General features: G+C 37.8%; 1 protein-coding gene across 2 annotated transcripts in view; it reads right to left on the reverse strand.

The window, feature by feature from the left end:
* Positions 1 to 2,488: 2,488 nt before the first annotated feature.
* The window catches only part of AK3 (adenylate kinase 3), a 30,223-nt gene continuing 18,129 nt past the window's right edge, over positions 2,489 to 14,582 (reverse strand). The window contains exons 3-5 of one of the 2 annotated variants that reach the window (XM_054583082.1): positions 13,925 to 14,097; positions 9,582 to 9,700; positions 2,489 to 5,161 (exon numbers count right to left, since the gene is read on the reverse strand). In XM_054583082.1, the coding sequence (XP_054439057.1) occupies positions 5,041 to 5,161; positions 9,582 to 9,700; positions 13,925 to 14,097 (413 nt within the window). In that variant the 3' untranslated portion in view covers positions 2,489 to 5,040. Of the gene's footprint in view, positions 5,162 to 8,053; positions 8,233 to 9,581; positions 9,701 to 13,924; positions 14,098 to 14,582 lie in introns of those variants that run through there. The other variant, XM_054583081.1, reaches the window with a different exon arrangement.

Here is a 14,582-nt window from a genome sequence, read left to right on the forward strand (position 1 = left end):
TTGGGTATACCCTTTGGTTCAGTCCCATTGAAACTAGTAGCAAAAATTTGGAAGATGACTAACTGGGATTAGGTATACATGTCTCAACTTGAAAAACCAAATATTGCTAAGGGACCTGATGATCAGACTTGTAACCATGGCCTCATTTGCATCTTCTTTTAACTAACTGAGGTGATAAGGCACTTATTAAGGACTGGACTTAATCATACTTACGTAACGTCAAAATCTTACTGGTTTTCAGAATAAAACTTTTCTGCTTTTGATATAAAGAAATACTCTACAATAAAATGTTTGATTAATTTATATGGTAGTAATTTTTTTTTTTTTTAGCCAATGACCTAGTTACAGAAGTTTATTTTTTCTTTTCTTTTTCTTTTGTTTTTCTGTTGTGGAGCAAGCTCTTATTTTTCCCTTCCTAGTACATAAAGAATGTACACAGCAGTAACATCCTCAGTTTCATAGAAATGATACTCAAACCATTACTTTCCATTCCTCAGCCTCACTTTTCCTCAAGATTTGCTTATAAGCATCCAAACTTTTCAATTTCATTTTGCTGCCTTTAAATTTGAGGTATTAATAATGACTGTAGACTGGAAGGAGAGAAATAATCAATGAACTGAGTAAACTATTCTTGGAGCATTTTCTGTTTTTGTTTTCTAAAATAGGTATTATTGAGAGCTTTTTAAAAGCTATACACACACATTTTTTACTTTGAAAAGGATGTGTGTTCTATGTTTTGAGTGTGAAAGTGTGATTGGATTTATTTTAGGATCCAAGGATTGATGCCATAATTTGCACTTAGACTAATTTTTACATATGTAGTAATACTTTAGTACTAAGTACAGTAAATTGACATCCTTTTTATTTTTCTTGAGTACTAAGAACTAACTCCTGTTAAGAGAAATGTCCTCTTTTCTGTTTCTTAAATAATAAGCATATACTAAACAAAGGGTTAATTCATATGTCAGGTTAGTTGGTTTTCTGTAGGCACAAATCATGGAAAGTCCAAGCAGATGAAGGAAACATCTTTGGCATCAAAGTATCCATCAAGGATTCTTTGTTTCATCTCATAAAATTAATATTCTAATAAAAGATTTTTAATAAATCAAATAGCTATCACTCCATTTACTCCCTGTTAACTTTCATTTTTATCAATGATGGTAGAGATAGTACTGATTTAAAATTGTTCCCTAGGAGAGACAGATGGTTAACATTTTCATTGAATTATACCATCACGGGGCTCTTTCATATTTTGCCTAATGAACTTATAATTGATCTATACCTTCTCTTTAGGAAAGTCGGGTCTTCTTTAAGATTATTACCCCCCCTTTTTTTAAATCCTCACCTAAAAATATATTGGTTTTAGATTATTGATTAGAGAGAGGGAGGGAAACATCGATGTGAGGAAAGCATCGACCAGTTACCTCCCATATGCGCCCCCACCAGGGATTAAACCTGCAACCCAGGTATGTGCCCTGACGGGATCAAACCCACAACCTTTTTGGTGTATGAGATGATGCTCCAACAAACTGAGCCACCTGGCCAGGGTTCCTATTACCTTTTTTAAAGTAAATTAACATGCTGCCCAAAGAATATGAATCTAGTAAGTAGATTTTCTTACAGAATGAAAAAAAGGTGGTTTTAAGCAAAGTGATTCTAAAGTTAACCTTGGGGTATTTTCTGAGAAAAATAAAAAGATGTCAATTTACTGTTGCAAAGTCAGTTATGTATTTCATTTCTTAAACTGATGTGGGACAAAAATGTACTTGTCTGGGTTGCAGCCAGGCTTTTTAATTTCAACTTTGCCTCTATATCATACATGTTTTATTAAGTTCCTAAAATTCCTATGCATCCATTTCTCATCTATAATGGACATGTATGTACTGTTTCACAGGTCTGAGAAGCTGATTCATTTAATAAGTATCTGCTTGCTTACTATGTAAGTTAATGGGATACAAAGATTAATAAAAACATTATGAATTGCTTACCATCTGATAAATCATAACCATTCTCATAAGCCTTGAAGAATTAGACTTGAAGTTTGATCTTTTCTAAATAAGAAAATGATAAAAATTCCCACATCTTTCACTTTGTTTTTTTTAAAAAGCATGATTCCTCACTCATGCTGTTTACTCTTCAAACACTTGAGAACCCTTTGGTAAAATAGGACACATCACCAGATTGATTCGCACTTTGGTAAAATCCTTCCAAAGTGCCATCTGGCATAACTGTAACTTAGTGCTATATATATATAGAAAAACACATGACTATTAATGAGCTTTAAAAAAAAAAAAAAAAATAGAATACGGTATGAACATTACAAAGCACACTGGCTTTTCCCAAAAGCTTTAAGCACAGCTAGACTATTTTGACTGTGTTTTAAAATTTTTAACTGGAACTTACAAAAATCACAACCTTGGATTGCAAAGACAGGAAAGCTATTTATGCAGTTTACTAATGTGTGAGAATACTTTTTTGTCAATGAGAAAACAACTTTTAAACATGTTTGAAAATAAAAATTTATTCTTACTGTTGGTTGCAAGTATTAAAACAATTTGTAATTACCATAATTTGTTATTAACATAGGTAAATTTTGTCCCAAACTATGAATATCCAAAATATTTTTCTTTGCTGGAATGCCATTGTGAATGGCTGGGGGAAATGTAGCTATGGGCTAGGGTTTAGAAATTTAAGCCAGTATTTAATCTATTTTAAATGGAATTGAGAAATAAAATTTCTGATGGCACTAACTGCCATTTTCCATTTCTCCCAACACATTCTGCTTACGAAAGGTATACCAAAACAACTCCTACTCCAGAAAATAGAGTAATAGCTTTAAGTACTATTCTCATTAGCCTTTAAGACAGTAGCTTCTAGCCATGGCATTCAGCTCCAGATATATTTCCATGTGGCACATAAATCATCACCATGATCATTACAGCATTATGAGGTGTTTTTTTTTTAGCAAATTCCTCCAGCAATGATAATCATCAGAACTGTCTATAACATTAAGTGAATATAAAGCAAATTCTATTTGTGTGCTTTATTAAAGAAAAATGAAATAGTGCAGATGTTTCCCAAACTAATGGATGCATGTGCAAAACTTCGGGTTTTGGGGTTGAGGAGGGAATGGTCACAGGGAAGAAGAGTCTTAAATTTCATAGCCATGTTCTTCCCTATTTTTGATTCCAAATCTTCCTAAGGGTGCCAAGAAGGCCAGTATGGCTGCAATACTATAGCAGGAGATAAAGTATAACATGAAAGGAAACCAGCTTGAGTACTGTTTTAAGGTAATTATTAGAAATGAGTCACTAATTCAGAAGGCAGTGAGTCATTAGGGCAGCAGAACGGAGGGTGGAATGGAGCGGGCTCTGTGACCTACCAAAGACAAAGTGATACCCACAGCTGCAAAATGGAATTGTATTCGAATACCTTAGTACCAATGTATGCCTGATAACCTAGCGATAATTCATAAGTTTAGTAGTTCACAACATTTTTAGAAAGCACACAATATTAACATTCAAATAAGGCATTATAGAAAGTTTTATAAAGAAAAAAATGTTTAATCCTTTTTAAAAGCCTTGATCCATTTTGAAAGATCAAATTGAATTTTTAAAATTCAAAAGAAAGAAAAATAAGTTTTCCCCCCAGAAAATACGTAAGAACCATTTATTGGCAATTGCATTTTAAGTGCCCAGAATAAAACAGGCCACATTTTCAAAGGCAGTTCATAACAGCTGTACGAGGACTAGTTTCATTTGATTTGGCACCAAGTACAGTAAGAGTAAATATGCCATTGAAGACACAGGTTTCTCCACCTCTCATATTGCTCCACTCTACCAGGCCAAAGTGTATCCATAAGCATGCATCCTTGTTGCTCCACTAAGGAACCAAGTCATTTTTATTTTAAAATGGCTGCTCAGGTTTCATGCACCAGCAGGGTCCTTTACCCATAAGATAGGGCAGCAGTGAAGGCTAGCAGGTGTCAACTTCTTTGATTAGGAATGAACCCCTTCAGCAAACGCAGTTCCTTGGTCCTTTTTAACCAGGCATGTAAATCCTTTTCATTGCCATACCTGTTTACTAATTATGATTGCTGTTTTTGTCAGACAGTTTTCCCCAGGCAAACCTGATCTATTTCCTAATGAAAAAAGCATGCTTACTTTATGTAGTGCCATGGATTTTTTTTTTCCTACTTTAATATGTATCTCATCAAGGCATATCATACAGTTTGATCAAAAAGAGAAACCAGCAAGTAGATCCAAAAGCACAAATCAACCCAAGTAACCTCTGAAGACCTAACCTAGGTCTTTACATTTTCATTTGAAAATCCAACTCTGGTCCTTTCACAAGACTTATAATGTCAATTTCTAATATAAATCATATAGGAAAGTACTTTCTATGCTAATTGATAAATTGAAAATTGAGTAACCTGAAGGTACATTTAAAAACAAAATAAATACAACATATATGGCTAGCTTATAAATTTCTTAGTGTAGAGGCAGCAGTGAATTTGCATCCTTCAATTAATATGTAAATCCAGTTGCTTTTTTTCCTGGAATTTTATAGACATACAGTACCACGAAACTATGTACCACAAAGCTAAATATGGCTTTTTGGCATGTCTAAGCAAAATCCTCTGGTGAGATACTTTTCTCAAATGACAGAATTTTTTTTTCCTTTACTTTTCCAGAAAAATAAGGGAAATTTATCAACCACTTACTCTTCTGAACAAAAGTTAGATTACTACCAATAGCTCTTTTAATTATACTCTAAACAATTTTTCAAAAGTTTCGTTAGACATCTGTAATGTTTTCAAATTGTGCACCCCAAGAAGATAACTGGATAAAACATACTAGATGATTTCAAAAGATTAGTCTTAGTATCTGACACATTTGGCACATCTTAGTTTCCAGAAGAAAATCAGTAGAAATGAAACATAATTTTCAAAGAATTCCCACATCAGAGTCTCAGGACAAGGAGACTCTAAATACACAAATGAGGAGCTTCTGCTCATCTTACTAGTTACATGCGCTTTCCTCACGGAGTAACTGGTGCTTTCTGGTTTATCTGAGGAACTTTTGTTTGTAGGAAGGCATATACATGAGGCCAGATCTTGTTGGTTTCGGTTCCAGAGAATGTTTCCAATACCCCTTTTTTCCTAAAGATAACAAAACAAAAAACACAATTCTGAGTCTTCCTCAAGCTTTTTCAAAGTGATTCTTAAAAGATTATAATGTGGATTTAGGGGTCTCAGTAAATATTAGGTCTACGTGATCAAGAGAGAAAGGCACTTGACCGGGCATTGGAAAAACTGAATTTTAGTTTCAGTTGGGTCTTCTGGCTTATGGAAATGGCCACTTGAAAAATAATAGCACTGCCCTGGCTGGTGTGGCTCAGTTGGTTGGAACATTGTCCCATAACCAAGAGGTTATGGGTTCGATTCCCAGTCAGGCACATACTTAGGTTACGGGTTCTGTCCCCAATCCTGGTGCATGTGATCCCGGATCCAGGCACAATCCCTGGTCCAAGTGCCTACGATCTCAGGTTGGGGTGCCTACGGGAAGCAACCAATTTGTGCTTCTCTCATGCATTGAAGTTTTTTACTCTCCCTTCCTCTTTCTCTAAAAAGCATTGAAAAAAATGTCTTCGAGTGAGGATTTTAAAAAATGTAAAATTATAATAATAGCACCTATCATCTATGGTGCATGTAATAAGTGCTTTACATGTTATAGTTTATTTAATCCTTTCGAAAGTTCAGGTTCCTTATTTTACTGATAAAACTGTGTGTTACAGATGTAAAGTAAACAGCCCAAATCACCAAGGTTTTCATATATAGGGCTTCCGAGACACCCCCACTACACCCCTGGCTTTCTTTGCCTGCTACTCACCTGCAAAACAACTTCCTAACACTTGACAGTGCTTCCTTTCTTTCACCTATGTTTATTTATTTTTCCTCTATGCTACTCATGAATTTTAGGGGAAGAGGAATAAAAGTATTCTTTTTATTGTGTTTCTCCTTTTCTCCCCAGGCAGATCTGTCTGACTGGTCATCAGACCAGCAATCAAAGTCTATTTAGTCTAATTTTCTGCGGGGACGGGGGCAGGGTGTAAAGTGGTGAGGAGAATCAGAATCCCGGGGTTCCTTTTCAAAACACACAGGTTCCCTCCACAGATACTGGTGTTCCTCTTGCTTACCCTGCTCCTTCAACCAACTCACACACACTGGCTTAAAGGCTGCATAAGAGCAACTGAGGGACTCTAGTTAATTCTTTCCAAAAATAGGATCTGTCATGCCTCTGCAATGTTTTCACTGAATTTTCAGAGGTTTCACTGGACACAAAGGCATTCCTTTTTGATACTTCATTTAAGTTAAGACTACCTTAAATAATTCCCACTGTATTCCTGTTAAGAGGAGGTATGATGCAAATACAGTATTCTTTGCATATTAGAAGTCCTCCTGTTTCTAAATTCACAGGCATTTCATAAAGCTTCCAAGAGAATAAGCTTCTTAACAGCTGTAAGCCTCTAGAAGAGGCACTTTAAAATCAAGCCAGTGTCAAAAAATGGGTACTGAGGGCACAACTATACACACCAATCCCAAAGATGCACCTTGGATGAACATTTTAACTTTTATGTAATAAAACCAGCTTCAAATATTGGTCCTCTACAGAGTAAGAACATCATATTGTTTGTAAACCCAGGTCTAATTATGATATAAATGTCCTGCAGCTGAAAGAGTTTTAAAAACAACAATACAGCTGTCAGTATTTTAAAATAACAATGCTGATTGTCACTAATGTTGTTGCAAATATCTCTTTAAATTTTTGGTTAAGTCCAGCCCTGGTTCTATGTGCTGGAGTCTGGAAGGAAAAGCTGCAAACAATGACAAGAAGTAGCAAAAGCCAGAGGCCTAGAAAGACTAGGATATCGCCTAGGGACTCTCGTTCATATCTGCAGCCTTCCCCAGCTTCCCACATTTTGACCGCATTGATCCCTACCTCCACTGCATTTGGTGATTGCCTCTATTAATAGCTTTACAATGTTATCAGCCCAACAACAGTGCACTCTCCCTTCTTCTGGTTAATTTTAAGTGAATAACAAACTGCTTTGGGAAACAACATCTTCACCATGGGAAACTGGGTCCCTGAGGTTCCGGTGGGACTGTCCCACTTCCCACTTCAAGAATGGACATGATGAGCTAATCAATGCCAACCCCAGGACTTCTGCTGGCAAAGAGGCTCTCTTTTCTGCTGGGGTAGCCGAACTGGTAGGAGGTGAGCGAGGTAAGCTGTAGCGTTGAGGCACTTATGCAGGGAGAGTCCACTTGAGACCAAAGCCAACACAGCAAAATAGAGCTGAAAGGGATGAGGCCTGATGACACCGACTGAACACCTGGACCCAGCATCTGCCTTTGGATGTCTTATTTGCATGACCAATAAATTTCCCTTTTGCTTAGACTAGTGTAAAGTAGGTTCCTGATTGGTAGAAGCACATTTTATGACCAATACTGTTTAACTAGTTCTCTGCCTCACCCACAGATAGAAGTGAGTTTCTTGGGGTTTGGCAGGGATTGGGTCTCTTTACCTGTTGGACCAACAGCCTAGCATAGTGTTCACAGAGTAAATAATAACTAACACTGAGTAGTTTAATAGTGCCAGGGCTGTTGTAAGTCTACATGGATTCTCCCACTTAATTCCCTTAAGAACCCTACAAAGTAGGTACTATTTAATATTTCTCTGATTTTGCAAGTGAAAAATTTGTGGCACAGAGGTTGAATCCCTTGCCCAGGGCCACAGTGCTGGCATCTGCAGAACCAGGCTAATTACACAAATCACATTGGTTTAGCCAAAAAGTTCATTTAGTTTTTTTCCATAAGATGGCTCTAAGTAACACTTAGCTGTCTTTCACTTCATTCAAAACAATTTTGTTAGATTGTATTGTGACAGCTGTCATATCAGCATGTGTTTAAAAAAACTTATCAAAATTGGTGAATCTTTGTGTAGCCATTTTAATATTGAAGATGGAAGAAAATAAGCAACATTTTGGCATATTATGGTTTATTATTTCAAGAAAGGTAAAAACACAACTGAAACACACACAAAAAATTATTTGTGCATTGTATGGGGAAGGTACTGTGACTGACTGAATGTGTCAAAAGTGGTTTGAGAAGTTTTGTGCTGGAGATTTCTTGCTGGATGATACTCCATGGTTGTGTAGACCTGTTGAAACCTGTTGATAGCGATCAAATCAAGGCATTAACTGAGAACAATCAACATTCTACCATGCGGGAGATAGTCAACATACTCAAAATATCCAAATCAATGAAGTTACTGGTGAAAATGAAAAAATGTGTCTTTTATTTTACGGAAAAAACTAAATGGACTTTTTGGCCAACTCAATAAAATTATAGTAACAGCTACTGTGAAAGTGAATTGCCAACTTTTTAATAATTTTACTCTCCAGAAGTAACTATTAAAACAGTTTCAGACTATTGATTTAGTCTCACTGCATACTTACCCTATTACAACAACAACAACAATAATAGCTGATAATTATAAAGTGCTTACCATGTGTCAGAAACAATTCTAAGAATTACACACATTAACTCAATTTTTCAACCCTCTATTCTAACCCCCACTTTACAGGGGAGAAAACAGGTTAAGACCAAGTTAATAAATGGTGACCGGAGATTTGAACTTAGGCTGACTGGCTCCAGAGTGTGTGCATGAATCACAATACTGTACTGTCTTGACACTATATCATTATTCAGTACAAAAGGAAAGGGGTTGCCAATCAAATCCTCTATAAAGAGAGACAAAGGGTGAGTAAGGAAACTGGACTGTTTCTTAGCTTGAATCAACCAAATATTAACTCAGTATAGATCCCATATATTTTGTGAAATTCCCTGCAGAGCAGACAAAATTATGTTAGAATATAAACTTTTAAAAACGATTAGCCAAATAAATAATGGGAGGATTGGTTCCTATTTGAGAGTCTTCTGTCCTTTAGGGGCAGGTAAGTGCATCATTAGTTTGGCCTCCCCAACATTCATTCCAGCCCTTCCTCCCTCCCTCAGAGAGCGGAGTTTGGGTGAGATTGACCCACTCCCTGCTCCAGGTGTGGATCAATCAGAGTAATCACTCCCATCCCTGTGACTGGTTCAGGAATGGGCAGTAACCTAGGTCTGCAACAGTTAGTGCAGGGCATTCACTGACCACAGTGGCTGGTCCAGTTGGTTCAGTCTACATGATACTCGGAGCTTTTGTTCACTGGGAAAAAGGTGACCCCTAAGCGCTTGATGAAAGGGCTGTTCCTGGCAACTATCTGCAACTATGCAGGAAGCCTGAGGACAAAGCCAGTACAAAGCTGAGAGAATGGCAAAACACTGTTCAAGCTGAGAGGCGACTGGAGCCCAACCTACCACCTGGACTTCTCCATTGCACATGCTAATAAATATCCTTTTTATCTAAATCAATTTGCATTGGATCTTCTAATGTTTTAGCATTTCAGCAGTAAAGCACTATCAAAAACTGCTTTAGTGCTTCATCATGTGAGAAATTCTGAAAAGTGACACTCACTGGTAGTATTCCAAGACTGGCTGTGTTTCAGCTTCATAAGCCTTCAGTCTCTTGACAACTGTCTCTGGTCTGTCATCCTCACGCTGAATGAGAGGCTCTCCAGTCAGATCATCAATGCCCTAAGTGGGAGTTAGAATAGGCTGGTATCAAACATCTTACTTTTATAAGCAGTTATATGATTTTTAAATAAATATCTTCTCTATGCAAGCACCAAGCCCACAAATGTGCTTTTAAATAAATGGAATCAAATCCAAACCCAGATCATCACAACAGAGAAACACAAAACCGCAAGGATCATTTCAACAGGGTTAGTCAATCGCTTTAAAATAAAAGGTTTTCTAAGAAGTCTATAAATACATATTGTGGACAAAAACGGGGTCCTATAGAAAGTAACCTCACAAGATAATCTGATCATAAATTCGTAACTGGGCAAGTCGTAGTGGGTAGTCATACCCAGGCATATACCTTCTTTAGTACATGTTTATCTTTGCCTTGAGCATGCCCTGGACATTGTTTCTGTGCATCTAGAAACATTTGAAATGCCTCTTTTCAGACCCCTTAGAAGCCACCTTCAAGAGAATACATAATCTTGTTAACTAACCCGTAGTCCAATCCCTGTCTTGCTTCCTCCTGCCTTCCCGTAATCTTCCTTATGTTCTCTCCTTAAGTCAAAATGCATAAAAGAAGCTGCTAACTGCCATTCTAGGGAGCACTTTTCTCAGTCTGTTGAAATCTTGCTCCCAGGTATATCACTTTTTGGCTCAAATAAAATTTTATAGAAATTCCCTACAGATTTGAACATTCTTTTTTTTTTTAGTACAAAAACATTTATTTTTTTTAATTTATAAATCATGTTTATTCTATTACAGTTGTCTCAATTTTTCCCCCTTTATCCCCCTCCACCCATCCCACCCCCACCCCCCCTACCCACAGTCAATTCCCACTCTGTTGTCCATGTCCATGGGTCATTCATACATGGTCTTTGTCTAGTCCCTTCCCCTTCCTTCCACCATTGTCCTCTTTCCCCATCCCCTCTGGCCACTTTCAGTCTGCTCCATGTTTCCACGCCTGTGGTTTATTTTGTTCGTTAGTTTATTTTGTTGAATAGAGTCCACTTATAGGTGAGATCATATGGTATTTGTCTTTCATCAACTGGCTTATTTAGCTTAGCTTAATATTCTCCAGTTCCATCCATCCTGTCACAAAAGGTAGGAGTTCCCTCCCTCCCTCCCACTCTTTCTTTCTTTCTTTCTTTCTTTCTTTCTTTCTTTCTTTCTTTCTTTCTTTCTTTCTTTCATAGAGATTGATTTTATTTTTTTAAGTGTCGAAGTTAATTATAAAATATTAAATATTTTAAACCATTATAAAGCCTCAGCAATTAAACCAACATGACACCAGCACAGAAATAATCAAGATCAATGAAATATAATGAGCATTCCAGAGATGAACATACATATCTACCTAACAATGTAATAAATGATTAAGTTGATATTTCAAATCAATGGGTAAAATAAGGCTTATTCAACAAATAAGGTGCATGGACCACTATTACTTGAAATAAAACAAATACAGAGGCCTAGTTCACACATTATACAAAAAATATTCAGGTGAGTTAAAAATCAATATGTAAAATCTTAGGAATTTTAGGAGAAAATACAAAATAATATTTTTCTTACCCTGAAGTAAAATATTCAAACCCAGAAGCTATAAAGTAAAATATTGACAATGTGACTATATTAAACATTTAAGACTGTATAGTAATATACATATAAAAAGAGTTAAAGGACAAGTAATAGAAAAGTATTTGTCACACATCTAAAAAAGGATTAATGGTTTATCTGTTTTTTTTTAAGGAAAAAATTCTATAAACATTTAATCAAAAAATGGATAAAGAATACCAAAAAGTCATTTAAAGCTTTTTAAAAACAATAGAAATAGGCAAGAAATCTATAAAAACAGGTTTAGTTTCAACAAATAATAAAGGAACAATTAAAATAACACAACATTGTCACAAACAGGTTAATACATATTAAAAAATATTGGTAATATCAAGTGTTGGCAATTGTGAAAGGAACTGGATATTCATAGACTCTTTTTCTTCATCTTCTTAAAGCAGTCCTTTTGCAATGCTGGTATTTTGCAATGCTGGTTTGGTGGAGGTGTATTCTTTTAGCCTTCTTTTGTCTGGGAAGCTCCTTATTTTGCCTTCCATTTTAATTGCAAGACTTGCTGGGTAGAACAGTCTTGGTTGCAGGCCTTTGCTTTTCATGACTTGGAATATTTCTTGCCAATCCCTTCTGGCTTGCAGTGTTTCTGTTGGGAAGTCAGCTGCTAGCCATATTGGGGCTCCCTTATATGTAACTACCTCTTTCTCCCTTGCTGCCTTTAGGATTCTCTGTTTTCTTTGATATTTACCATTTTAATGATGATGTGTCTTGGAGTGGGCCTCACTGGGTTCTTCTTGAATGGGACCCTCTGTGCTTCCTGGACTTGCATGACTCTTTCTCTCCTCCAACTAGGGAAGTTTTCCATCATTACTTTTTCAAACAGGTTCTCATCCCTTCCTCATCCTCTTCTCCTTCTGGTACACCTATTATATGGATATTATTACATTTCAGGTTGTCCTGCATTTCCCTGAATGCTTCTTCATTCTTTCTGAGTCTTTTTTCATTTTCTTGCTCTTTCTGGGAGCTTTTTTCTACCTTGTCCTCCAGCTCGCTGATTTGATTCTCGGCTTCATCTAGCCTGCTTTTGATTCCTCCTACTGTGTTCTTCAATTCAGAAATTATATTCTTGATTTCCTCTTGTATCTTATTGGTAGTTTTTATGTCCTTTTTCATGCTGATATAGTTTGCAGTAAGTTCCTCATAGTTTCCTTGTAGTTTTTGGTAATTCTTTTTGAGCTCACTGAGCTCATTGAGCTTCCTTAGAACCGTTGTTTTGAACTCAGTGTCTGCTAGTTTACTTGCCTCTGTTTCATTTAGTTGTCTTTGTGGATTCCTCCTTTCCCTTTGGGGGGTATTTCTTTGTCTTACCATTATTTGTGAGACTCTTCTCTTCTGCGTCTTAAGTTGATCTGTCTTGATCTCCTGACTTTGCGGTGTGAACTTCTATGGTAGGAGACCGCCGTTTTTACTTTCTGGATTGGCCTCTGATGATGTCAGATGTTGTCCCTGTCTGACCTTAGGCAGTCTTGTTCGAGACTTCCAGGAATCTACTGTTTGTGGCTGTCTCCTTCAGCTCTTAATCTAGTCACTCTGCACTCAGCAGGCAGCTTAGACAGCACAGGGCAGGGCGGAATCCCACCTGGGGGCGGGGCAATTGGGTCCTTTGATGGTGCTGCCACTCAAGGGGAGTGGTCTCTGCCTGAGCAAGATGGCTGCTGCCGCATGGGGGAATGAGTCAGCACCAAGATCCCGCTGGCTACTCTCTCAGTTCTCTCCCCAAAGCCTCCTTCCCCAGTCTCTCCTCAGGTGTCTCTAGCCCACTCTGCCCACGCCTTTGCCGGAGTCCAGGGTAAGTGGCTGCAAATAAAAATTTATGCGTTTGTCCTTTAAATGGTTCTTTGCATTTCCAGCCTCTGTCTCTGGCAGAGAGCAACCCTACCACTTTTCGCAGCTGGCTGTTTTCTGTGTACTTTTTGGGTTCTGTTGCTCTGGGCTAGAGATCCCCACTTCTGGTTTAGACCCTGCTCTTCTCAGGGGTATCCCACTGGCTATTTCAATATCCTTCTGGTGTGCCACCTGTGGGCATCCTTCCTGCCTTCTCGAGTCTCTACCACACCCCTTACCAGTTAGGTTGTGCTAAAGCTGATTCTTTTGTCTCCGAGGTTACAAGGCTCCTCTTTCGCTACTGTTCAGTTGTTTGTTCCAGGTGATTTCTCCACAATTTAGTTGTAATTCCAGGTTGGTCCTGGGAGGAGGTCAGTGTGACTTCCACTCACTACTCCACCATCTTGATTCTCCAGATTTGGACATTCTTATACCGATTTTATTTATATATAAAAAATTCATATATGATTCAGCCACAGAGTGGGACTCTCAATTGCAAGCCCTAAATAATCCAAGGTGTTGCCTATCTGTATTTCCCCAATCCCTAACGCATTCCCTGGCATGGAGTAGAAAATCAATGCATGCTTTTGAAGGAATAGCAAACCCCCATTACTCCTGGGGATGCCTTACTAACAAACTGAGTGGGCCAGACATGGACTGCACCAAGTAATCTGAGAATATAACCTGAGGAGTTTTGGTCAGTCAGGATTTCCAAGGTCATAGAACTTCTGTCTGTGTGAACAAGGGGACTTGTAGACTGCTATGTGGAAGGCCAGCTTCACAACTACTCACCACTTTTTTGGGAGGGTTGAATTCGATGTTGTAGACTCGGCCACTGGCTGGATGGATCCAGCGAGCAGTGAGACGTTGTTTAATGACCTCGAAGGGCACGTTCAGATTAATCACTAGGTCTATCTGATAAGCTCTATCCAAGGCTTCTGCCTGAGGAAGAGTCCTTGGAAAACCTTTACAAATTAAAAAACAAAAACAAACAAAAAAGAACAAAGGAATACAAGGGAGGAAGACAGAGGGATGAAGGAAGAGAATTAATTAATGTTGAGCAATCTGAACAAAAGCAGTAACACCAGCCAAGCTGATCAGATCTATAGGGCAACTACAATGGTTAATTTCATGTGTCAACTTGACTGGGCAACAGAGTGCCCAGATATTTGCTCCAACATTATTTGGGATGTGTCTGTCAGGGTATTTTTGGATGTGATTAACATTTAAATCAGTAGACTAAGTAAAGCAGGTTTTTCTCCCTACTGTAGATGGACCTCATCTAATCTATGGAAGGTCTGAATATAACAAAAGGGATGACCCTCCCCTGAATAAAGGAGAATTCCTCCTACCTGACTGCCTTGGAGTTGGGGCTTGGGCTTTTTCCTGCCTTCATACTCAAACTGAAACAGGTTTTCCTGGGTCTTGAGCCTACTGGCCTTCAGACTGG

Source organism: Pteronotus mesoamericanus, unplaced genomic scaffold, assembly GCF_021234165.1.
Source record: "Pteronotus mesoamericanus isolate MK-2021 breed Mesoamerican mustached bat unplaced genomic scaffold, CSHL_Meso_final contig_73, whole genome shotgun sequence".
Lineage (NCBI taxonomy): Eukaryota > Metazoa > Chordata > Mammalia > Chiroptera > Mormoopidae > Pteronotus > Pteronotus mesoamericanus.